Below are 26,350 nucleotides of genomic sequence, written 5' to 3' on the forward strand. Positions count from 1 at the left end.
TCCTGCTTTGACCCAGCAAGTGCTGAGGTTCTGGTCTGGTGCTGGGAGGCAGCTCGAGGGGCTGTGGAGAGAGGAGGGGAAGATTAAGGCTTTTTTCTTAATGAGTTTTTATGGCCATGTTCGAGCTGTTTAATCGGAGGAGTCTTGAAATTGATGATAGGCGTGTTTTGCAAAGCTCTGCTGCAGGTGTGTTTAGGTAAAATAAACAGTGCTAAATAAGCTGTGCCACCACTCTGGGCACTAGTAAGTCTCCTGACTGATACCAGAAAAACACAAATAAATAGCGTCTTTGACTGTTTCGTTAGTAGGCTGCCAGGCCTTTGACCAAGCAATTACATCTCAAAATGTACTTCTCCAGGAGGCAAAACATGAAATGACCTTATTTTAAAAAAAAAAACAAACCCAAAACAACAACAAAAAAAAAACACAACCAAAAACAAACAACCTATAGGGTGTCCCAGAGGCCAATGATTGACTTCAGCTTTTATTAATTCATCTGCAGTACATTTGCTGGAGCTTTTAGGGTTTAATTGAGGTTAAGAGGTTGGAATCTGTGGTAAACAAAAGAATGGCATATGGGCAGTCTGAAATTGTGTATGTTTAAGTAAGAGCATTCCTTCTGGCCACTCGTTTTCATTGGGCAGTTACTTTTTGGCTCACAACTTTTTTTTTTTTTAAAGGTGTAAACATGAAATACTAGCAAGTTAATGATTCATTGTGTTTTATCACATCCTAACATACTTCTGAAGAAGAGAAGGCTGAGCTGGGCTTGTGTTTGACCTCCCGCTTCAGATTAAGGACGTTGCTTCTTTAACCTCTTACCTGCTGTGGCAGGGTCCACAAGCTCTAAAACACAAGAAAAAACACCTTCTCCCCCTCCTTTCTCACTCCCTTGCCCTCAAGGGTCCACAGTTGTTGTCTGAAAAATTCAAACGGACAAAGCAGGTGTAAGACCAGAGGAGAAGCTTTCCAGAAGCTTTGTTTTATAGAGGCTATGGGGAAATGCGATTCACTTTCTTTGGTTATCCACAGAAAGTTGTGTGCATGTGTTTTTCGTGGTGGCTTCTTTGTTCTATTTTCAGTCCACATGAATGTCTTTGCTGGACAGGATCTCCCCTTGCGAGTGGGAATGTGTGTCAGCAAGTGCAGTGGTTTGACAATTAAGACAAACCTCCTTATGTTGGAAAGCTTGAGCTCATACTCCGAAGTCTTTTTGCTGTTGATAAAGTTTATGGCGTGTATGACATCAGCTGGCAATAATAATGGTGACCTGTTGCCCTTGAGTCATTCTGTAGACATTTGTAATTTATGTACAGCTGTTAGTAGTGTGTAGCCTGGAGCCTAAAAGAGCTCATCAGTGTAATTATATTGATAAGAGATGATAAATCAGAGGTTTTCTCTTAATATTTCATTTAATAGAAGCTTTCACCTGGCCTAGGAAGTCAAATGTGTTTTTCCTGCTTGCTTATAATTTAGAGCAACCTCCTTTTTAAAACTCCTAGTTCTTATTTAATTAAATTCTAATTTTGAAAAAAAAGCAATAATAGCCTGTAATAATGCCCTCTTTTCATTAATACAATAAATGCAACTTTTGTGTACTTCTGTCTCATAAGAGAAGCTCTACATAAAGAACTTATATCAAAAAATGCTTTATTAAGAAGCATTGTATATGCCAGCTCAGGGAAGGAGGTGCATGGAACAGCTTTTATACTTGCAAAAGGATACTTATAGACCTCATTCTTTGATTTTAAAAAAATTAATGTTTGAGCACATAATTTAAGGGAGAGGGGTAAATCTAAGGGTTTTTTTCTGCACTGTTTTCCCATGATGGTTTGCTTTTCCCATCTCCCACGCAAGAGGTTGACTCTGCCATATTTTGCCCCTGAAACAGGACAAACACAATTTTAAATACGAAATGCTTTTAAAACTTCTATGTAATGCCCACATGCACATGTACATAAGTCGTGTGTTAGCGTAACATGACCTGCTTCCTTCCTGCTTACGAACCCTCATCCTCGACTCCATTCTGGAGGGTGAAGGAGAAGCCCGTGCATCCCGTCAGGGCCTGTCCCCTGCAGGTGGGCTGTGCTGTGGGTGGTGGGAGAGGGCAGTGCTGCCAGAGCCAGTGAGTTTGGCTGCCCTTGCTGGGGTACATGCCCATCCCGGGGGGCATGGGGGGCTTTGCAGGGAGGCGTCAGCCTGCATCACCTCTGTTGCTGTGGTGGTGATGAGTGTCCCAGGTATTGCTGGTGGAAGGGAGTCATGCCAGGTTGAATTTGTTCAGGGCACCCAGGGTTTGACTTGCATCAAATCTTGCATGGGGATCGAGCGGACCCTGTAACTGGTTGGAATATTGCTGGTCTCTGCTGGCATTCATCCCTGTCCACCTCGAGGAGCCTCTCCCCTTCCTGCTGCATTCATCAGGTGCCACGGGATGCTTTCTCACCTGCAGAGCATTGGAGCAGAGAGGGCTGTAAATAAAATGTCACAAGTTGCTGAGGAACCTGTGTCTCACCTAACTGTAATGGGAAGATGATGTTGGCTACTGTGCTTTTGGGTGTGAACTGAATTTCTCTTATTTCTGTTATTATGGTGACTTCAGCTCTAAGATGCTTGTGCGGCTTGGGCTCAGCCCTTGGGAGGAGGCTGGCAGTGCTCGTCTCACAAAAAGTGTGATACATTGGCTCAGCTTTGTGAGTTTATGCATTTCCACCTCCTCCTTTGAGGTGAGGCATAAAGGATTTGGGGCAGTGGTTTCCCAGGGACTAGGGGTAGGGTGAGGAGGAAGACAGCTCAGATCAAGTCCTCTGCACTGACACGCCTGCTGACAGCTCATTGAAGTCTCCACTTTGGGCAAGAGCGAGGTACCTGGTGGAAGGACAGGGTGCTCCCCTTGCTCTTGTGGGCTTTTTTGGGAAGTGGTCCGTGGTGGCACCTGCCTTATCACTGACGTGCATCTCGAAATGTTGAGTCTGGTTTGTTGTTCTAGGCTCATTGCTTTATGGTGCTCTCCTGGGAGTCAGAAGCTATTTAAAGTTGACTCTGCCAAGTTTTGTGCTGCGATGCTGGTGGAAATGTTGACTGTGGCACTGTAAAATGGATGAGTGTGACTTTTTTGGTGTGGGGTTGTTTTTTGTTTTTTTTTTTAAAAGCAAGGAGGAGAACATCCCATCAAATGCATGCAGTGGGCTGTTCCCAGATCTGGCAGGAGCATGGTACTGATGCTCTCACCTTCTTGACAGGTGCGTGGGATGAAGGGAGCCTAATTCCTGCCTGGAGAGGACACCCCGGTCCCCGTGGAGCTGCCCACCATGAGCAGGGCACTGATGGCGGGCAGGATGCAGCCGGAGAGCCGGAGCGTCTGCGTGTTCTTACCCACCCGGGAGCAGCTCAGCCTAGCCGTCGGGGTGAGTGGCCGGGAGGGAGGCCGGGAGGTCGCTGCATTGCAGCCGCGGTTCAGTTTTGTTAGCTCCCATTGTTCTCCCAAAAGCCTGATGCCGGTCTGCTGACCGAAAGGCTATTAGCCAGCTTAGGGTAATTGGTGCTCCATTTTCTAATTGGGCAGCTTCAACTCATTCACAGAGTTTCTTAAAAGTCCCCGTTGTGTTTTTGGACAGGGAGTCCCCTCTGCACGTTTTCTGTTATTTCTTTTTTTTTATTCTCTGTGAATGTTTTTTGCCACTGACAATAATCTAGCAATTTTTAAAAAATTGAACCTGAAATGCTTTGGTGACTTGGCAAACGTGCCAAACACATGACCATTTGCTCTGGTGTTTTAGCTATTTCTGATTTTGAGAGTCTGCAGATCCCTTCAAAGACTCTAAGGCAGAGTAAATAGTCATTGAAGGTGGGATTTTTTCCCCTCCTTTGAGTACTCGTACACACAAAAACTTAGAGGTAAGTTGCTTTGTTTCTTTGATTGCCGCTTCACATGCCTAAGAGTGTGTGCACGAGTGACAGCAGAGCCAGGGCACCTGGCAGCCCAGCGTGGCACGGTGTACACCACGGCACGGTGCCTCTTTGTGCAACGCCGGCTGCTCCTTGAACTGGTGAGAAACTGAGCTGACAGAGGCACTTCACGTTCAGACAACAAGCTAACCTCAGAGATAAGTGCTCTCTTGTGAGGGTGTGCGTGCACTCGTGTGGGCTGGGGAGGTTTTGCTTTGGTTTGGGTGTTTTGGTTGTGGTTTCCCCCCCCACCCCCACCCCCTCCTTCTGGGATGGGGAGAGGGAGAAGACAGTTGAGGTGAACTGTTATTTTAAGCACTTGAGCACTTGATTGAAACGGTGGCTTTTGAAACTATGCATGCTAATCTTCAAAATCCATGTAGGAATTTTCCTACCTGCTGTGCTTAAGTGTAGCATCCTTAACTGAAACAGCCACAGGGGCTGGATGGAACAAGGCTTTAACAGCAAGATCCAGCTGCTCTGCTTCTGGGTTACCAGTTCAAACCGAGCCCATCTACTGCCCCAAGAAGGCTTTTGCAATCTGCTGGCTTTTGTGCAAGCCACAAAACGATGATTTAATTAAGTTCTGGGCGGCAGTTGCATGGGCCTGGGTAATGGTCTGTTGCGGCTGACCCTAAATCACACCACCTTATAGCTTTTATCGGGGAGGCTAAAGATGTGAGATAGCGGAGCCAGCCCTGCCGCGGGCAAGGTGTGGACCGGTGTGTAGCAGGGCAGTGTGCTGGCAGGGCTTAGTGCCATCACCGCTCCTCACGGCACCCGTGCCTGCGCTGGGCAGACGGCTGTTCCTCCATCGCTGGGTCATCCTCCACCATACTAAGTTTAGGCAGCGCTTAGACCACATAGTAAATTCTGGATAGTTGCTGTTTATCATCAAATCATAGAATCATTTAGGTTGGAAAAGACCTTTAAGATCATCAAGTCCAACCGTAAACCTAACACTGCCAAGTCCACTACTAAAGCCTGTCCCTAAGCGCCACGTCTACGCATCTTTTAAATACCTCCAGGGTATTTAGTAAGCATAAGAAATGATCTTTTGCGTTGAGCGCTGGCAGGGAGGAGGGAAGATGCTATGTGTGTCCCCACGTTCCTGCCTGCTGCCCCTCCAAAGAGTCGGGGTTCCCTGTCCTGCAGAGGGGTCCCTGCCACAGCACCCCTTGGTAGCCCTTTTAAAGACATTTTCCCTCCTTGCTTCCACTGCGCCTTGCTTTGATGTCTGGGAAACTGGGAAAATATGCGCGGGGAGATGCTTGTATGTGAAAGAATAGCTGCCTGGGCCAAAACATGAGACCTCAACGCACAGTTGTGTCCTAATTGCATAGAGAGTGAAACACTATCTGTTACAGCTGGGCAAGTCACCAAAACCAGCTTTTCATTTGGCTTCTGTCCTTACCACAACACCCCTTCAAAACGTCGACAAAAATTAAGATTTCGCAGCTGGAGAGATCCTTTTTGTTAAAGGAACATCAAGGCAATTTTTTAGTGATGTTGACAGAACTCAAATTTAATTAACACAACCACAGATGATACTTTGTGCATTTATTAGACTAATAATGCCACTACTTAAGATTTCCAAAGCCTTTTAACCTTTTCGGTGTGGAATGCAAATACTAAACAAGATTGCAGCTCAGTGAGGTAGGTAGGAATGGTTATCCTTCCAGCAGAATAAATTATAGATCCTTCCTGTGATAAGCATAGTGTTTATGCAGGTAATTCCTTTCTCCTCCCTCCCATATAAATTCCACCCTTCCAGATAAGAGTTTACCTATATGTGTTTTATGTGGTCAAATGTAGATTGAAACCCACTCTTTAAAATGGATTTGTCTTACGCCCTTCACAGATAGTGCTGTTAAAGAGAGGAGGAGGAGGAGCCATTTTAAAGTCTCTTCCCTTATAATCGGGTATCTCTTAATTAACTTTGAGGACCACCTTTCTGGATGTATAGATAAATTTGATGGGATGGTGAGGAGGAAAACTGTCTTCCTGTGACCAGCTGTGACCATGAGGAGAAGCAGAGCAGTGAGGAGAACTAGTGGGTGCTGCAGCTCACCAGCCGCTCCGAGGATGTCAAGGCCAAGTGGGAGGTTTCTGCTGGGGAGAACGGACATCAGAGGACTGAGCAAAGCAGTTTGCCTTGCTCCAGGCAGCCCCAGTGGGGAGATGGAGTATGAGGACCAAGAGCTTGATCAGGCTGCGAGTGAGAATGGTGCAACTAAAAATTGTATTCGTTTTACCAAAGATCTTGGAGTAGTATCCAATTTGTTCAGTTTTGTGTATCTGCCAGCATTGTGGCTTATCTCTCTGATAGTTTTGAACCTGTTGATCAATATCAACTAGTTTTTTTATGACTAGATTTATGAAAATTCTCTGGGCTGGTAGCAGCTCAATAAAGGAGAGAGACCTATGCTAGCGAAGGTCTGGCTGCCAACAAGGGGAGGAGGACAGGCAGCCACCCTACCTGTGTTTGGGTAGTTCAGAAGCAGCCACAGCAGATGTTGCTCCTTGCCTAGCTGCTGGAGAAAGGATGGGAGCATGAGCAGAGATTTTTGGAGGGGAGGAAGTCTGGTGAGGTCCTGTGTGTTGGTGAATGGCAAGTGTAGGTCTGAAGTCCTTCAGTTGTTCTGTGAGCAGGAGGGCTGATGTTTTAAAGGATATAGACCAAGAAAAATAGAGATAGGTAACCAATACGCATGAATATTTGCACACAGAATGACCTTGGAGTAGCAGTTACCTTCTGTAAACTTGCACTCGACTTCACTTTGAACTAAATTTCACGTGTAAAGAAGCCCTGAGTCTGACATGGGGCAAAGCTGTGTATCAGTGGAAGGAGTGATTCATGGCGTGTCTGGGATGGAGCTTGGCATAGGAACCACGTGCAAAGGGAGGAAAGGCCGAAGAGAAGTGTACAGGTGAAAAATACAAAGGGAAATGTTCGTTGCTCAGAGCAGAGGAGAGGGCAGGAGGAGGGAACAGCGATTACAAATGTAATTGGTATTGCGTAGCCTTGAAGGCTGGGAGTAAAACTTGATACAGAAGGGAAGTGCCAAAAGGAGAATGGGCAAGGTGGTAGCTCACATACCTGCTGTGCCAGAAATCTGATTAAATCGCTGCTTTAGAGCTGAGCGTCACAAAACGTTGAAGTGCTCAGTTCCCTAGAAGTAAGTATTTTAAAGCAAGTTTTTCTTCCCTTAGGTGTGAAAGCATGCCACTTAGAAAATTCATCTAATCGTATAGCTTTCACAGAGAGCCCTGTGCTGCCAGTGACTTGTATGCACGTAACCATTCTGGCTGGAGGTAGGCCACCTCTTCCTTGGTGAGTCCTTCCCAGGTAGGAGAACATGCTCAGAGCTTGCTTCCTTGAGAAGGAAGGCAGATCCGTGTCCAGCTGCCCCTTCCAGCTACATGTTCTCGGCGACTGAGCAAATACTTCGTTTAGGCGTGAGACTGTAAGGGTGCAGTCTCACATGGAGACCCATAATAGGACCCAGATGTGGGTTTGGGTCTTATCAGAACTACACACTACCCCCTGCCCTCCCAAAGCACATCCATGCACACACGTGTGTGTATTGGTGTAGCGCAGGTTTCAAAGCTCCCGATAAAGCGGTAGTGAGTGGCTGGCTAGTGATGCCTTGTCAAGTAGAAGAAAATGAGTACTTAAATGACCTCCTGTTTCCCATTGTCCATGGCTAGTGACATGGTACATCCTGGGGCAGGGAGGGGAGTGCAGCCGGTTTCTGGGGAGTGTGGCACACCTGCACTAAAAGGATTTGAAGCATTACCTTGGCGATTAGTTTGATGGCGGTGATTAGTTTGTAGGAGAGTTCAGGAGGTGATTTCTGCCCCATCATCTTTGCTGCTGTGACGGTAGCACTGCACTGTCCCCTCTCGGGAAAGCTGCTGCATGAATCTGCGTCGTCCAGCAGCAGCGTAATGAAATTCAGAGGTTCTGGCCCATTTTGCAGCTGGCTGCACCCAGGACTGAGCTGAGGTTGTCTGTGTCAGCGTTGTTCTGCTCTCCCCATCCGCTTTTGCTCAAAACTCCTTCCCCCATGCCTCTGAGGGTTGGAGGTGTGGGGTTTTTTGTTTGTGCCTGTGGTTGTCTGTCTGTGCAATGGGGCAGGGAGAAATAAGGCTATAGGTGGGGGGAACACTTAATGGGGGAATCTTCTGAATATAGTGCACATGCAGGTAGCCAGAGTCATGCTCTTGCTCGGGGGAGCCCGTGCTCTGAGCAGCCCTGCTAGAAAAATGCATTCGGTAGCTGTGCCGCAGAGCCACGGCTGGCCCTTGCCCTGTGCCGTGTCGCAGATGCTCCCCAGCCTCTTGTTCCCTGCGGGAGCGTGGGCTGGCAGCCAGGCACAGCGTTATGGGGGGCACAGGTACTGAAAGGTCTCAGTGTGGCGTGGAAATGGGCAAGAGCTTATAGGCTATTGGTGACAGCTTCAGAAGATGAAGATGTTAATTGTTGTGTGACCAGAAGTCAGCAGGGGACAGAACAAGCTCTTCTGTGTGGGGTACAGAGCAACCTCATCTCTAGGTTGCTCATCTCCGTGAGCTGTTTCTGCTTAAATCATGCAGTTTTGGGTTTGTCTGTGCACTTTTGGTTTTGGTTCTCCTGAATGAAAGTCTTCTCTTTTTTTTTTTTTCATTTTTTGTTTTTTTGTTTTTTGTTGTTGTTGTTGTTGTTGTTTGTTTTTTCTCTTAACTTCTAAAAAAAAAAAAAAACCCAAACTGCAAGAGAGTAGTATTTTCATTTCTGTAATTACAAACACGCTTTTTGTAAGAGCACCTATAAATAAGCCTGGTCAGGACTGCGCAAAAAGTAGGGCTCCAGCAGCGCTCCAAATCCTTATACAAAGATGCCGATAGATAGGAAACTTTAAATTCATGTCTTACTGAGCTGAGCCTTTGCTGAAGGAAAGAGAATGACACATTTCTCATTATTCTGTGATAATAACAATAATACTGAAAACAAAGCTTGTTCCGTGGTTTGTTTTTTTTTTTGCTATGATTCCCAAAAATGTATGGGCCAATGTAAAGAAGGAGAATTGCTCCATCCAGGTGTGTGAGCCATCTGTAATGTTGGATTGGTTGTTTCTTTCAGGTCAAAGCCACTGGACAGGAGCTCTTTCAGCAAGTTTGTGATTTAGTGAAGATTAAAGAGCCTCACTTCTTTGGCCTCAGCATTGTTAAAAGTAAGCAAACTCAATGCATGGAGCAAATGACTTGGCAAATGTCCACAGACCCGCTTGTGTATTTACAGTGTGTGCATATATACACAGCGGCCGTGCCTGCGGGGAATTTGATTGTAATAAGGTCACAAAGTATGTAGATTATGCACAGGCTTCTCAGAGCTCTTTTGATCTTTGGTATGTGGGCAGACAAATTGGGAGAAGGGGGGGGGCTTTTGTTCTCCACCTTTGTTCTTATGTTCCACCTCTTTGTGGGGGATTTCTTTCTCTCCTGTAGCCCAGTTGCTAGCCAATGTATTTGCCACTGAATTCGAAACTGTCAGTAGTTGAACAGGAGGTGAATTTTAAAAGGACTTTGGGGCTGAAAGTGTTACTTATCTTCTGAAGTCACATGCAAATATTGTGGCACCAGGAGGAGGAAACTCAAATTGTTTGAGGAGACTGAATGTGTGTGGGGGGGACATTGGGTTTTGAAATACCGCATGGGAAATACAGAACTTCTTAGTCTATGGGCTGAAGTCCAGTCTGCTTGGTCCTACGGCTTAGTACTGACCAGGGAACAGTGTAAGATGATGCCTTAAAGGAGCAAACTGATAGGAGATATTACATTTCTAGGATGGTGTGTGCATTGGCACCCTGCCCCTACAACTCTTAGTAATTAGAAATTGATCTGTTGTCTTCCTTATCCTGCCCCTCCACATTTCCAAAAGCATGGAAAGGACTTTTCTTTCCTCCACAATTTTTCTCAAGTGTGTTATTTACTACTGCAACTCTAGTTATTGTTTCATTGAGATGAGAATAGTCTTTTATGAGTCCTTCTAAATAAGGTTTCTTTTGCCTCCTCATCCCCCATTCATGTGGGATGAAATAGTTTCTTTTAAGTTTACTTGTCTCATTTCCTTTCTCCTCTCATTCTTTTAACAATTTTTGCCTTCTCTGAACACAGCATTCAAACTAAGACCAGCATAAGCTGTGTATCTCCTTAAGGTTTATAGGGTCTGCAAGAGATTCCATCAATGTAGCTAACAAATACATCTGTGCATTTAAACCAGCACAGGTTTGGGGTTTTTTTTTGTGAGGAAGACCTGAATGCTTTTTTCACAAATCAACTGTGTTCCTGTGAGTGCTCCCATTCGCCACCTTTTTTAACACCAGTTTTTGCCTGTTCCACTTGCAGAGTGTCTTGGGTAAAATTGGAGCTCCTGTCTTCCCCTGTAAGACAGGGCAATTTCACTCTCATTTTCTTTGAATTAGGTGCTGTTCTTCTGTTGTCCTCGTGTTTCTCTCCCCACCCCCCCATATCTATCTTGTTTCATATTTTATATACTCTGCTTTTTCCTTCCCTCCCACCTTTTGCATGGAGCAGTTTCCTTCACCCTGTCAAGCACAGGGGCTTTGGCCCCAAAATACCCTAGTGTGGCAGATGCCTTTCAGCCTGTTGGAAATGCGGTATAACTACCTCAACCCAAAGAGCATAATAAAGTTTTGCTGCCTAGACCTTAGAGTCTATTGCCCATAGCTTTAAACATAAACAATCTTCTTGCTTCACAAAAGTGTTCTTCCTTTTTAGAGCAACTAATTCTTCACAAAGCTCTAAAAAAAAAAAAGAGTCAAGGAAAAGAGTTGCAGGAGTCCAGTAGCCTGAATTAACCTCTCTTTTTGTTGTTTTGTTGTCCTGACTGTTCCTCACTCCTCCTTGCTGTAGCTCAGTTGGTAAAGCTTGTTCATTGAAGGCTCCTCGTGTTCACCCTGGCTCCTCCTGACAGCCATCTCCCTCTGCCACCCAGACAAGTGTCAGGATTTTGGATCAGGAGGAGGTTTATTTTTGTTCGTGCCTCTGTTTAAGAAACTATTGGGGTCAGACAACAGAGAAGTGTCAGCAGTGAGTTTCTTGGGCCAAATGGCTGTAGTCACCAGGAAGGCTGCAGCCTTCTCTCGAGAGAAGGAGCAAACCTGGTCTGTTTGTTGTAGCTTCCTCTGGTCCTTACCTTTAGTTTGTGAAAGTCCAGTAAGCTGCTGACTGGACTCTTGTGGGATGGTTTTATTTTCTTTTAAAAATAGCTCCAGGTTTATTACTGTAGAGCTGTAGCAAAGGAAATATTTTGTTTTCTGTTCCCCAATTTTTTTCTCCCCCCCACTTTGTTTTGGCCAACAGACTGGTGATCGCCTCCCTTGCTGCCAGTGGTAAGTGAGGTCTCCTATTGCAAACATAGCACTCTCCATCTCGGCCATTTGGAAGCAGCCTTTAAGGCATTGCCTGCTTTTCAGGGATTCTTGGTTTTACGGCAAGGTGTCATCTCATGAAAAGCAAGCAGTCCGGTCAGGTTGTGGGGAAGCCTGGGTAAATTTTGCATTGCCCAGGGTTGTTTTGTGGGTACTCAAGTCAAGTGCCTTGGCCGGGCAGCAAGTCGATGTGTGTCCTGCAGAGGCTGCAAAGGGAAGGCATGGGGCTGGTCTGTGAGGCAGGAGTGAGTTAGATGTCTGAAAACTGAAGGAGAAGCCTCTGTTTCAGACCAAAGTATTCTTCTTCTGCATCATGCTTTCACCTCTGTGCTGCAGCTCTGAGATGTCATTTTTTTTAAGAAACAACTACCCTGTTTTAATAAGGGTATGTTTCCCGGTTTCTTAATGTGTATTTATTTTTGGCAGTCTGATGCTGCCACATGCAAAAGAAGGTATTCTAATCCATCTGCATCCATTACCTTGCTACTAATTTGTCAACAAAACCCTGACTGTCAGCAGTGGCAAGAGAATGAAAATTAAAGGATTTCTACAGAACTGTAACCAATCACACTGGGTGGATTATCTGGATTAGGAGCCCATTTGACCTGTAGATGTTGTACAGATACACTAATGCTCAGTTGGTCTCATAGTAAGTATGTGTGTGAGGGGAAGAGGTTGGAGTCCTTAATCATAAACAGAAGTTTAACCCCTAAATGTGGCAAAAATGAGAACAGCACCACAAGGCACGATGCAAACTGCAGACCATGAATGCTGTGAGATCTAAGCTGTAGGTCTTGGAGCATGTCTTCCAGCATTCGATGCCTAAATTCGTTGCCTTCACTTCTGACTGTTACAGATGCTGAGGACAATCTTCAGGATTTAAGGTAACAGTAATGGTGGCAGAACATAATTTTTCACCCCTTCTGCTCTTGAGCTTTTTTTTATTCTCAAAATGAAAACCACTTCAACCAACTGTATTTGGGGGGGGAAAAAGCTTGTGTCTGTAAGAAGTTGATCACTTTGAAAACCGAGTTCAGGAGTGTATATTAATGGGAGGCCACACCGGCACAAAGCTTGAGACATGTTGCTCTTCTAGTTTTGTCACAGATCATCAAGCAGGCTATACCTTCCATGCTGCTGAAGTGCGTTTTTTTCCTTGTAGTTTGCTCAGTGAAAGACCCTGCAACCCTGGCAGGTTCAAGCTGGCTCCGTAGGCTTCAGCAGCTGGGTCTTATATTGCAGCTCCTCCCGCAGGGCACTAGATAAGGTTGACCCTCCAGGAGGTTTCCCCTCCTGTTATCAGAAAGTGTATGCAGGGACACAATTCAGTCTTCTAAAGCAAAACTGATTGTCAGCAGACAAAGAACAGCCAGACCTCCTTTGTTGTTATAACCCAGATCCCTTCGATCCTGCATCTTGGGCTTCTCCTTTCTAGGAGCAAACCTTTCTTGACCCAAGCAGATGGAAGCCTTCGACTGGGAAGTAGCAAGCCTGCAGGTCCTACACCCTGCTGCTATCTCTCTGTGTCCTCTTATCGGTTTGTCAGGCTGGCTTTCTATAACAAGACCAAATCCCTTTGCTTCAGCTCCCCTGCCTCAAGGATCATCCTTCAGTTACTACAGCTGTGGCTGTTCACCTTGCCAGACCCATGCCTTCCAGCACATACTTAGCCAGGAGCTTGGTGGTTGACTCTGCCAAGACCACTCTGTCTCCGGTTAACTCTTCTGCATCTGTGCATCTTCCAGTACTAAAGTTCATGGATGGCATACACGACCGTGTTATCTTTATATTATGTGGGTATCTATTTTAACAAAGGGTCTCTTAAGACAGATGACAACAGAACTTCTCCAAAATACCCTCTGATGATTTCTATACCGTAGCTCTTTCCCACTATCCCTGCTTTTGCCTCTCCTCCCTTAAATCTGCTTGGATAGTTGCATCTGCCTTACGAATTTCTTCTGTATTCTAACCTAAGATACACCTCTATTATGACGACTTTGATACCTCAAGTGAGTTAAATGCAATGTAAGAAAAACTTGTGCAGAAATGTGCCACTGAGAAGGAATTGCAGGGGTTCGGGTGTTCAAAAAGTATATAATTCTCCTTGGAAGTACTACTTGTGTGGTCTTTTCCTAGGAAGACAATTTTTTGCCTGTACCTGCTGTCAGTTGTTTCTCCTTCAGCATCAGTACAAGATCCAGCCAAGTGCTCTCCTGCCTGAGAATTGCAAGGCGTTTGTTTGCTCCTGAATGAGCAGTGCCGGAAACGGTTCTGCAGCTCTCTTTGTGCAGAAGAAGCCCCTGTGACACTGCCAAAACTCTGAAGATGTTTGCCTGGGCATGCCTTGTGGCTAACTTAAGATACCAACATAAAATTCCTGCAGTACCTATCTGTTGTTAGAAATGACTGAGCCTTTATCTCAGTCTTCAGACCTTTACAGTTCCTAACAGCCATGCGACCTTGGGCTTCTTGATATTGCCTCCGTTCATTCTTCCCTCCATATACCTTCTGTCCATCCCAGGTAAAGCAACCTCAGCCAGGACCTCCCTTGCTTTACTCCCGGCTGCTGTTGTGGTGGTTCTCCTCTTCACTTGGGATACATGTACTTCCCAGCTAAAAGCTAAAAACATAAGGTTATCCTGAACCAAGTTCTTCTAGACCCCTTAGTAAACTAATTAACCAGGTACTGGAAAGTGGACGAGGTTTCTTTCTGTTGGCTTGAAGGGTAACACCAGGAGCATCGAGGTTATGTAGAGGTGGTGGGAGCAGATGCCATGTGGATAGTGATGTTCCCAGACCACCAGCACTTGGAAGCTTGGGGAGCTCCAGATGCAAGAAGAGTGTGTAGCCAGCTCTTCTTTAATAAACAAATAAAAAAAAATCCATGCTGGTATTCAGGGAAGCTAAACAGGTTATGTGAGATCTACAGCATATGTTGTGAGGTATTTTTGAGCGCTGTCTTTTTTTTTTTTTTTTTAAAAGCTTTAGCTCTCACCTCACCCCAGCATCCCTCTGCTCTGCTCCCGGTCTCTTTCCTGTTGCCTCGCGAGGGAAGTGGTGGTGTTGCCACGAGGCTTCTTGCAGCATCTGGGAGAAGTTAAGCACTATAGCCAAGGATGACTTTTTCCCTTCTCTTTAAGGCAGAAAATGCTTGCTATGTGGAAGTTTGACATTGCACTAATTCGTATTTTATTTGAATCCTAATCTTCTGGACTGTCTAAATAGTGATGATATTAAAATCTACCTGACTCAACCAAAGGAGTTAATGGGACGTTCCTGGCTGCCAGTGGGGCCTGAGCTCTGCCCCTTGGGAGGAGAGGACTTACCTCTGTGGAATTTCTCAGTGCTCCTAGCCCAAAATGGGCACAGGAGGAGACCAGGTTATGGACACTGACCGTTACTTACCTTTTCTGCAGGGAACTTACCTTTTGTAAAAAATGAAATGGGGAGGCACTGGTTAATGCAAAATAATGACTTTAGAGTAACAATGACTCAGAACTGATTCGACCCTGTATTACAGCCATAATTTTCTATCCCTGTTCTCCCCGCAGTGTAAATAATGCCTATTGTAAATCTGCATCACTCACTGGAACTGTGTTACTTTTTTCTGACTGGAGACTTGGCGCATTATTTTTTGCAACAATGCGTGCCCTATATTTGCTTAAACATGTAAATGTGCTAAGCTAATTTTGCAGAGTAGGGGTGCTTGACTGTTTGCATTTCTGGTGACGGCTTAATTTGAAGTGAGATTTTTACAGCATAAACTTTTCATTTCATTTGAGGGCTCTTAAAAGCTGAAATTGGGAGAAATGTGTAAATTGTGTTACTGCAAACTAGCTGGCTGTCCAGATGTGTTTCTTGGGATTGCAGCACAGTGCACTGGTGTGTTGTGCCCTGTCTGGTATCTGTGCTTGCATACACGAGGGAACCTTTTAAGGGCTGATGATACAGTATGTTTTTGAGCTTACTGACAGCACTTGGTTGAGATTCATGAATGCAGCATCAGTAGCTGCAGGTGGATGGGCGCGTATTTTCGTGCGTGCTTCTAAACCAGCTTCTTAGTACCTTTCAGTTGTCCTTCAGCTGAGCCCAGTGAAGCAATGACAGTTTATACTTGCTGAGTATTCAGCCCTGTTTGGATCCACAGGTCGGACACCTTCTTCCCTGGAAAGGCGGTCATCTGTGCATTTCTATACTGTCCTTTACAGCACTGGTCTGAGGTGCTGCGATTTGGTGTCCTCATCTCTGTTAGAGATGCTTGTTTTCAAACCAGAGACAGTTTTAGAGATCTTTTGCCAGATGCTAAGTTTCACCACTAATCCAGTTTAAGGAAAAAAAAAAAACCAACATAACCCACGTAGGGCTGGGGAGGGAAATACCTCTTTGTTTTTGTAGATGGAGGCTTACACTGCAGGTTGACATTCCAGCAATATTAACTTCATTAAGGCAGGAATGCAGCGCTGCATTCTGGCAAGGGAGGGAGGATGGGGAGGATGCTGGGCTGGGCTGGGGAGGAGTGGGACCCCTGGGGAGAGCTGATACATCAGGGTGTCCTCCTCCTTCAGCCTGGCTTATTCTTAGGGTTTATGTGCACCTCTCAGTAGGCATAATAATGACCTGAAGTCCTCAGGTTTGGCATCTGGGTCCTCCCAGAGTCATCTCTCTAACTTAATTAACGCGACAGATAAATAGGGGCTCTGGAGTGTGGGTAACAAATGGCTTTACTATGGAGGAACTGCTCCGTCATCCTTTTCCCTTTTCTGTCCCAATATTCCTTTGTGATGGGATGGCTCAGGGTATGTCACTGCACTTGCTGTTGCCATCTTTCCCTTGTGGCTGAAGAATAATTGACGTATTTCCCTAAACGCCTCTGGGCACAGGATCATTCCTGAGCGAGAAGGGGAAACTGACCCCACAGCTTGTTACAGCAGGTTCCCTACCCTCTTGACAAGCTGGCAACTGAACACCGTGGTGCTGGCAGAACCGACGCAGGCGTCACCCAACGCTGCTGTGCCATCAGGATCAGCCCCAGTCCTGCTGCGGGAACCCGTAGTGGAGCCAGTGCCCTGCCCTGGGATTACCGAAGCCCCGGGAGGGACTGGGTGCTGTGCTCACGTTATCCCACTCCTCTCGCTTGCTGTGCGATTGCTTCCTGAGTAAGCTTTTATTTACTTTCTAAGAAAAGCTGTAGAGAGACGCTTATCAGCTTGGCAGCTGACAAGGACAGAGACAAGTGCAAGAGATGGGCCAAACCCATCTCTCTCACTGACCAGGACTTCTGTCAACCTTTTCAAGGCAGCATTATCTGATCTTAATGGACTTAGAGAAGAAAGGGTTGGGGTCAGCATAGCCCCCCAGCTGCCCTATCTTACAGGCCCAAGTGAAGAGGCAGGTACAAGATGCAGTCTCTGTGATGTTAAAACCTCCTCTTCTTGTCAAAACAGCAAAACAACTTCTATATCACCCTGTGTGCTACAGCACTTAAATTCCCACCACTAAAATTTTCAGGATTTCTGTACAGCAGTTTCAACAGTGCTGTTAAATACTGTGTTGTGTATGTATGTGACATGTCAAGCAACATGGTAAACAGAAGTGTAATTATATTAAAATTACAGCTGCAATCAGTACCATGCAGGAAAGACCACAGAGATGGAAGCAGGACTTTTTTGAGTTTGTCCTCTTTGTGTCCAGGGTTACTAGTATTTTACACAAGGCTTCTTGTTAGCGTGGTGTGTGGACCAATTCTGGCTAGCTCCAGGTGTGGTTTCTTTCACTTGAGGTGGGAGCTGAAGGAGGGGGGTGATAGGGGATTGTTTTGCTTGCTTGTCTTTTAAAAGCTTGCAAAGGAGGTATTTGCTGTATCTGCCCCTGTGAGGAACTGGAATGCGATGGGAGGATGGCTGCGAGGTAGCTCAGAGTCCCGTTGAATACCTGCTGTAATGTTGGCCTCTGCCACTCCTTCGTCTGCTGTACAGACACAAGTGCAGGCTCTTGTTTGGTTGTAAATCTCCATTAGAAAAATTTCACCTCTAATCTCCTTCCTTTTTTTTTTTTTGTTTGACCTCAGAAAGTAATAGCCAAAGTTTGGGAATCCGGGCTGGTCTTCAGGGGCATAAGGCTGTTTTGTGAAGGGTGCTTTTCTTTTTTTTTGTTTTCTTCCCCACCACCCCCCCTTTTCTTTTTTTTCCCCTGCTCCTTTCATGTCTAAGGAACAAGCTCTTCAGCTTGGCACTTAGGTCACCTCTCAAAACACTCTCCTGGGCAAGACGAAAGAGTAGAGGGACTGGTCAGGTAAACGTGCTCAGATGGCATTGCTGCTGAAGCCTGAAACACCCGTCAGGTCTTTTTAAGAGACTTGAGAAGACACAGGAAAAAAAAAACCTTTCACTGGCTGAGTTGTTTGGATTTGATAATTGTTAAGCAGCATTACAAAACATTGGCTTTGAAAACGGCACAAAGCTCTTTCCAGACGATGTGCTGTTCGGGCTGTCTCTTGTTCACCCTCACGTGGGTGGACAGCAAGTCCTGGTCCTTTGAGGCAGGCCAGGTTTCCCTTCCTTTCATGCATCTTTTGGTCTATGAAAGAAGTTGGGTGTGAGCAGGAGACGCCAGACCTTCTGAGGAGGGCATTTGGGCTTGGTCGTCCTCCTCACCATTTCAGAGAATCTCATTCATATGTAGAGGATGATACCTGTCAAATACCTGACTCTGTCCACTTGCTTATGCCATGTTGGACCATGGTACTACATGATGGCAGAGTGGAAATTTGGGTAGGGCTCGCTTGTTTAATAATAATAAAAAACCTCAATCTGCTAAACTGACAGTACAGCTTGCTTGGTAAGGTGATGTTTCCCTTCTGTAAGTGGCTTCTTGCTTGTAAAGCAAGAATTCTGCATTTCTGGCTAAGGTGTTTGGGAAACTTTGGCTCAGCATCTCTGGAACCAAGGTGTAGCTGACCTTCCTTCCATACTGTCTGGAGTAGCACACGTACTTAAGAGGCTCGGTGCCCTCTCTTTTCCCTGCCCTGTCTATTCCCTGGTCAGCTTTGTTTTGAAGTGTACTGCTTGGAAACAACTTATAGTCATCCAAGTATTTCATGAATAAGAATTTCTAATTCTTTAACATTAAATGCTTTTTCCTCTTGTCTTCCAGATAATGAATATGTTTTTATAGACCTGGAGCAGAAGCTTAGCAAGTACTTTTCAAAGGAATGGAAGAGAGAGACCACCAAAGTAAGACAGACGTTTAATTTTGGAGGCTATTGCTTTGGTATTGGACTGCACAGTGAAATGAAAGCCCTTAAACTAAGGTCCATAAAACATTTCTTGAAGATGGTCTGTAGAATCCTGTTCAGTAGGAAGATGCAGTGACTTGTGCATGGCTGTACAATTAATTAAAAGAGCTAAAACAGCGCCTTACACAATGTTACCTGAGCAATAGTAGTGACATGGTTGCTGCTTAGCTGCTACAGGAGTGGAGAAGGTCAGTTGGTCAGTCTTCCTTTTGAACCTAGCTGAGCCCATGAAGAATCTGGAGACCTCATTGTTATCCTTAAGCAGAACAGCCTAAAACGACCTTTTGTGACTTGAAGCTGATAGGAAGGAGAGGGATGGAGCTGTGACTCTTCCAGAGTACATGCAAAAGGATGGTGGAGTGAGAGGAAGGATCTTTTGTTCGAGAAGAGGCTTAGTTCTTTAAGGCTAGCCAGCCCTGTCAGGGGAGGGAAAAGCTATGTGACATAGACAAGCCTATGTAATTCTTTAGTGCTGGTCGTTCAGGTATGGTAATGCCTGTTTGTGTGTGTCATTACTAGAGGAGCCGCAGTCTAGGACAAAGTGTAGTATACAATTATATTCAGATACCTTAATTAGCTCATTATGACTTTTTCCACCTTCCTTAAGGATTTTCTTTTGCAGAGTAGGCACGCTTGCCATTTCTGTTGCTTGGAGAAGCTTGCAAATGACTAGTGAGGTTTGGGGATCTCTCTTAGCCCATACTGCTTCTCCCAAAGATGTGAGGGTTACTTCAAAGACAGCTGCTGGTCCTGCAGAAGGCTGGCTGTCCAGGCAGTGAGGGTTTCCCGAGGCAGGTGTTTCTGGTCACCTCGGAATGGGGTGCGCTTTGTGGTTGCTTTGAGGCTGGATTCTTGCACCACTCTTTAAGTCAGGGTAAGTGTCGAACCTCTGGTGTGAGGTGAATCATAAAAGGCTGAATGAGTTGCAGTTGGCAGTACTGAAGTCTGAGAGGAGTTAGGCTATTAGACTGGGTTAGCAGACAGGGATTTAATTCCTCTAAAGAGGTTTCAGGTGGAAAGCCCAGTCCAGCTGATAAAATAGGGTGACTATGGACAAGTCCCAGAAATAAAATGTAAATATTTGCATGATGATCAAGAAGTTGCTGTGTGCATCATATGTGCACAGCATGCCAGGTACTTTATCCCAGTGAGATGGGTCTGACCAGCAAAGCATTGGAACTGCCTGTGTGAGCAGTTACCTGTAGGAACATTAAAGGAGCGAGCGCCAAAGTAGGAAAGATGAGAGAATGAGCTAGTAAGATAAGTCATTCCTTTTTTTCCCTCCTTTTTGTTTTTTTCTTTTTTCTCCTGTTTAAACAAGCCTGTAAGTCTGAAAGGTAGGCTGTAGTTAAAACAACAACAGAACTCTTGCTGGCTTTCTTTTAACAGACATCTTCAATGTGAAGCAGACATCAATGTCTCCTTTTGGTCTGTGGCTGCAGGAAGGTGTGAATAACTAAACATTAGCCCTGCCAAACAAAAGGCAAGGAGTTAATATCAGGCTGGTGCGTCTCAGCCTTGGGCAGTAAATGCTGAACCCAGCAGCGCGTGTGTCCATGCCGAGCGATGCGGTGCAGCGCAGAGATAGGTGGTTACTCCAAGGTGTGCCCTGGAAACGCCGGAGTCGTGCCAGCATGGCACGCTGCCCTGCCGCCTTGCCTGGTGCTTTGAGGGAGGCTGTGTTAAACTTGCTGCGTTCAGCACTAATGCGTCTGCGGTGCTGCCAGGTGCTGAGCTAGGTAACTCTGGGCCAGGCTGGGCATCCCCAGGCTACACTGGGACTCTTTTATACCTACTCATCTCCCCCCCCCTCCCCACCATCCAAAAATCTTCTGCCCTCCCTAGGATGTTTTGCCATTCAGTCTATCTAAACGTTTTATGATGCTGCATTGTTGTGAGCCTCCGAGACAGTCAGATCCCCCCTAAAACTTGCTAAGAGTAGAAAACGAAAAGCAGTTTGGGGAGCGAGCTTGGGAGAAGAGAACGTTACCAGATGGGGTAACAGGAATTTTGATGCTGAACGTTATTTAACTTATCTTCTGCTCTACTCTAGGGAACAGAGAAATTCAGCCCTCCTTTTGTTGCGTTCTTTAGAGTACAATACTATGTAGAAAATGGAAGAGTAATAAGGTAAGTTCCCTTCTGTGGTAGTTATTGTGTTTTGATGTATTCACTTTATTCTTAAAAGGCAAGAAAAATAACATTTCTTTGTTAAGCTTATCTCTCTGAGCTCACAGAAATAAGCTTAAAAAATCTGCTTGAATTTTTTTTTTTTAACACCTTCACAGACTTGCTCACCCAACCATGAATGTTTCCCCCCCTGAATCATACTGCTTATCCCTAGGAAGTTGTGACTGCTTTTCCATCTGTGTTTAGAGAGCAGTTGAATCACAATAGTATCAAAATACGGCTAACACTCTTTTGCTTGCATCTTTTGGTTTTATGAAAAGCATTAGATGAATCTACCCAAAATAGCTATTTGTATTCCAGAGCACATGCTAATAATTTTGGATCTGTTTTTTGTATCTGAGCAGTGCTTTGTGCAGTCTACTCCTGGAAATGGACTTTTGTAAATGGACAAAAGAAATTACTTGATAAGTTAGTGTTTTGCATTTGTAGTCCATTCAGATGGAATATGGGCTGCACTCAAAACACCACCACCCTCACCCACAGTACAGAACAAAGGATGAGGTAGTTAAAAATGAACAACTGACAGAGTTAATTTGCATCAGCACTTCTGGTGTAGCTGTGACCCTGGGGCAAGCCAAGAGCTGGGATCATTTGGGTGGATTAAAATCTTTACCAAATTTTTGGCATTTGTTCTCATCTTGAACAAAGCTTGGTGGTTTTTTATTTTTCTCTCTGTAGTCTTTCATTTTGGATATAGAGGAGTCTTTCTTCTGGAGTCTGTTTGGCTGTTAACTGTTTTTTATTTAGTTTTGCTTTTGGATACAAAGAGAGATTGCATAGCATTCTACCACCCCCCCATGTAAATACCCTTTAGCATCACAAGCAACTTTCTCCTGTGCTAGTAATATAATTGGAGGGGCTTGTGGAGCCACACAGAGGTAGCTACATGGCCCCTTCCAACTATACACGCACACTTTCACAAGCAGGCTGTAGTGTCCAGCACTTCCATCTATACGTACATGTTGGCAGTCTGTTTCCCATGAGCTCTTACAGCAGGGGGGTGTGGGTTATCACTGCTACGTGATGGTTATGCCTTATCAGACTATCCCTGTTTAGCAGCTTGAGGAAGAAGACAAAAACAAGCCCAAGGCTCCTGTGTCTTTTGATCTACCTTACAGGGAATTAGTTGTTGAAAAGTACCTTGAGCCTAAGGCAAGGTGAAATGAAAAAGCAGTGCCAGGTTTAGAGGGGAAAGGAGGACAGATGTGCAAGAATCAGGACTGGGATTCAAAGGAGTTGACTCTCCTGACTGCTACAGGCTTTCCAGAGAAACAGAAGTGCTTGATGTAGGCAGTCTCCAAAACAGGCGTGACATGATTTTTCTTTCATCTATTTTCTGCCTCAACTTAGATCTCATGCTCCTCAAGATAGAAGCTACTATTTCCCATGTTTGTACAACACTTAGTGGGAGAAGACCTTGATCTTGGCTTGGTCCTCCCTACACACACGTAGCTGTCAGGGTGGCACTGGCACACATCAGGAGTGTCAAAGTGTAATCCTCCCTCTCGGAAGGAAGATGTGTTTGAGGGGCCTTATCTGAGCCTGAACTTTCTTCTTCAAGTAAATTTGCCTTTGTGTCTTGCAGCGATAAGGTGGCACGGCAGCTCTACTACTGCCATCTCAAAGAGCGAGTACTTATGTCTCGGTGCAACCACAAAGAAGAAATCTACTTCTTGCTGGCTGCCTACAGCTTACAGGCAGACCTGGGCAACTACAGGGAGAAGGTCCATGCTGGCAAATATTTTGAACCTCAGGCTTATTTCCCGCAATGGGTAAGTTTTAGGGGATCTTTCTGTCAACAGATCGCGCACGCGGCAGGAGCTTCGTCAAGGTGGCACCTAACTGCAGCCATGCAACTTCCCCAATTCCCACTGCAATGATCAGGCAGAGTGGTGGAGCATTACCCTGAATTTCCCTCAGGAGATATCTCCTCTCTTTCCACTGGATGTAGGTGTCCATTCCTCCTCATCAGTGAGGTGGGTGGTGTGTACCCTTCCTTGGTGAGGGAACGCGTTGGTGTCAAATGAATAACTCCAACACTGCAGCTGTCCTTGTTTAATTCTTCTATGGCTTAAAGGGTTGTGTGTTTGCAGTGGTACATCAACAAGATCTGCACAACCTAAGCTCTGCAGAAAACCTCAGGGCTGTGAAGCCAAGTCCGTTGCCCTTTGTTCCTGTCTCTGTAATGCTTACCTCTGGGATGGATAGACCCACACCCTAAAGGGTAGTACTGCTGTGCAGTGCCTCTGGTGCTTGCTTTGTCATTAATCTCTGGCTCAACTGCAGTAAGGGAAAAGGGAAGGGACTGGAAATGGGTTTGCATGTTTGTTTATAAGCATGTGCACGTGGGCTTGTGCCCTTCAAGACTTAGAAACAGCTTAGAAAGCCAAGAATTGGTTTAGTTGTCAGATGAAGGCAAATTAGCTAAAACTCTTATCGGAGCTGGTTACCTGCAGAGAGTTCTCTTCTAGCGATGAAATGTCAAGAAAACTGTTGATAAACACTTTAGTGTCCATAAAAATAGAAAAGAAAGCTAGCTTTGCTACAGACAGATCACTGTAATGTCTGCTGATGTCTGCTGGAGCAGGATGTTCCCTGGGAGCTGGACAGACCCTCCTCTGCAACCTGATTTAGTTCTGGAGCCTCGTTCTCTGCTGTGACAGTGGATTTTAGGCCAGCTCCCTCCTTGGGATAGCTGTCGAAAAGCTCAGATGCCTCTGGTGCCCAGGCAAGTTGCATCTCCCCTGAAAGGTGGCACTGATTTGGGGAGAAGGTTCAGAGCAGTGACAGGGGGTTGTGTTGGGGAGGCAAGGCTGGTAGAGTCTTCTTTATGCACGAGTCCCAGCCTGCCTGCCTTGCCGTGCAGAAATGCGCCTTTCTCCCAGACGACAGGCCTTCGTCCCATGCTGTTCCTTGCTATGGGGCAACTGGCAGGAGGTAGCTAACAAAGGGCTGGAAAAGGTGAGTCTCATACGTGCTGTTTCTGAGGCAGTTTAAAAGTCTTATCACAGACTATTGCTCATCTGGCAAACATTGCAAAGGCCAAGGCAAAGCCTGGCTTACCTGCGCTGAGCCACAACCCCAAGCAAGTATGTAGGTGATTTATTACATCATTACAAAGTGCAAAATCTGGCAGGCATGGGGACGCTTCTCTCCCTGCCCCCAGGCTCCCATGGGGAGATACGAAGCGATCTCCTCCTCCAACACGATCTCTTCCTCCAACACGTGCTTGAGCTCACTTGGCCAAGGGCTGCCCCAAGCCTCCTGCTAGTGAGGAGAGGCAGTGCTGCCCCGGGTGAATCAACCCGGCTTCAAGCTGTGGAGCTGGCACATCTCTTTCTGCTGACATTGCACAGCTGATGGCATTGACATTGTCCTCCACTGAGCCCAGCCTTCGTCGTGGGAGGGCAACTAATCTGGCAATGCATGCAGAGGAGGACAGAGGTTTTACCGAACAAAATAAACAAGGGGCTTAATATAAAATGGAAGTGGGAACTGGGTGGTGATGGGGTCTGGTTATTTATAGCCAGGGTAGGTTGCTCCTGGCAGGATGTTCTCGGGTACCTGGTGGGATGTGTTTTAAATGCCCCTAATGGTGGGGGATTTTGTGAAGTGAATTCAGCCAGCACTGCTCTTATCTGTTCCTGCTGTTTGCAGCCTGGAAGGGGCCAGTCTGGCATGGGAGGGGGTCAGGCTGCCCTGTAGCCTTGTACGGAGAGGGCACGTGTGCAAGGATGGGAACTGGGCACTCGCAGGGCAAGAGCAAAAGGCCCAGGGTATGTTTTTCAACTGCTTAGCAAAGCCAAGTGCGTGCCAACCACTCCTGACAGATAAAAAAATACCTTGAGATAGTGTTATCCACCCCTTTGAGGATGGAAATGCTATATAAGCCTAATGTATAGTTTCTGGTCTTAAAAGGACCACCTAGCAATTTCTGCAGTGTTTGGAGATGTTACTGTTGATTGTGTTGGCATGCAGAGCAATATTTGTTATCTGCCCATAAGCATTTATGGATGCCAAGAGTTAGGAAAACTAATTCCAGTACTTAAAAATGAAAAGAGCTGACACAACCTCTGTAGTCTTGATCTGTTATGATTTTTGCCATCTAGGATCTGTTTGGAGACATCAGTATCATCTGGGCTGCTTTAAATGCTTACCCTCCAGGGAGGTAGAGGTGAACGTGGACTAACATCTTGAGGGACCCTATGGACCTCCTCCATCTGCAGTCTGTTTTGCTGTTGATCACAGCTGCCTCCTGTGGGGATCGGTGAAGAGTTGCTGACCTGTTTGTTTTCCTTGTGGTTCAGATAATTGCAAAGAGGGGGAGTGACTACATCTTGAAACATGCCCCAGAGATGCACCGAGAACAGCAAGGGCTGAGCGCTAAGGAAGCGGTGTTGAAGTTCATTAAAGAGTCCTGCCTACTGGAAGATGTGCCCGTCCACTTCTACAGGCTGCAGAAGGTTAAACAAAGAGCTGTTTATTTTGAACTTCTCTCCCGTCATTAATTGAGTGCACTATTGCATTTTTCACTTTCTGTTTATTTGAGAGACGGTTGCCTCTGATTCAGAGAGGCCAAACAAGTCTAAAATGCTCAGGCAATGAGGCCTGTCCCCACAAACAAATCTGTTGCCAATATACAGGTATAGCTGGCATCTAGTTTTGTTCCTCGGCCAAGAAACTGGCCACAGGAATGGCAAAACTTAATTTTTGTCCCTGCCTGTCGGTAGACTCGCATCAGGGAAATCCCTGAGAAGCCTTTTTTTTGTTGTTGCAGTCCATTGAAATGGTGACAAGAGGTCGGCCAGCTTTCACACAAATGCCATGTAATAACTGAAGGTGACACAGAGTCATCCCGACTTTCTTACCTGCCTTCCTCTCCAACCCTGTCAGAGTGGTTGCTGTGTTTTCAGCTGCATGTCAGTTTTTGGATTGCTGGATTGTTAGCTTGTCTCAAAGTCTTAGGTTCCTTACCCAAGCCTGCTTAAACAGAATGTGCTTCAATTTCACATGCTAAGAGAGTTTAGGTCTAGAAATAAGGACTAAAGAAAAGTTTTCTATTCCACTTAGGTGCGTGAAACCTGCTCGTGCAATTAGTGAATGGCTTGGACTTTTTTTCCAAATGGAGATACTAAACTTTGTCAGACTCGTAATTACACATCTTGGTTGTTTGTGCTTAGTGGGAATTATGTCTGGGAGATACACTTGTCCTTTGACCAGATCTAGCAGCTCTAGTTACTGGAGAAACATGCATTTTCAGGAGGAAATAAGTTCCAGTTTGGTCTGTAGTCCAGGCTTAGTTCCAGTTCCTTGCAGACCTTAAATGTTCCCCCTGCCTCTCCTCTGTCCTCTCTGTTTTGATTCTGATGCTCTTAATGATGCAGTCATAAGAGGGTTGGTTACACTTGAATGCCATAAGAAATCCAGCTGGCAGGACATGATACAATTTATATCTGAAAGCACCAGGGCTGTGAAATTGGTT

At 45.6% G+C, this 26,350-nt stretch overlaps 1 protein-coding gene across 1 annotated transcript in view; it reads left to right on the plus strand.

Annotated features, from left to right (window-relative positions):
* The first annotated feature begins 3,311 nt into the window (after nt 1–3,311).
* Nucleotides 3,312–26,350, plus strand: part of LOC104163697 (FERM domain-containing protein 6-like) — a 30,601-nt gene continuing 7,562 nt past the window's right edge. The window contains exons 1-6 of the mRNA XM_009702789.1: nt 3,312–3,407; nt 9,074–9,164; nt 18,537–18,616; nt 20,732–20,808; nt 22,454–22,640; nt 25,176–25,331. Of these exons, the coding sequence (XP_009701091.1) occupies nt 3,312–3,407; nt 9,074–9,164; nt 18,537–18,616; nt 20,732–20,808; nt 22,454–22,640; nt 25,176–25,331 (687 nt within the window). The remainder of the gene's footprint in view (nt 3,408–9,073; nt 9,165–18,536; nt 18,617–20,731; nt 20,809–22,453; nt 22,641–25,175; nt 25,332–26,350) is intronic.

This window comes from Cariama cristata, unplaced genomic scaffold, assembly GCF_000690535.1.
Source record: "Cariama cristata isolate BGI_N322 unplaced genomic scaffold, ASM69053v1 scaffold2436, whole genome shotgun sequence".
In the NCBI taxonomy this organism is placed as follows: domain Eukaryota; kingdom Metazoa; phylum Chordata; class Aves; order Cariamiformes; family Cariamidae; genus Cariama; species Cariama cristata.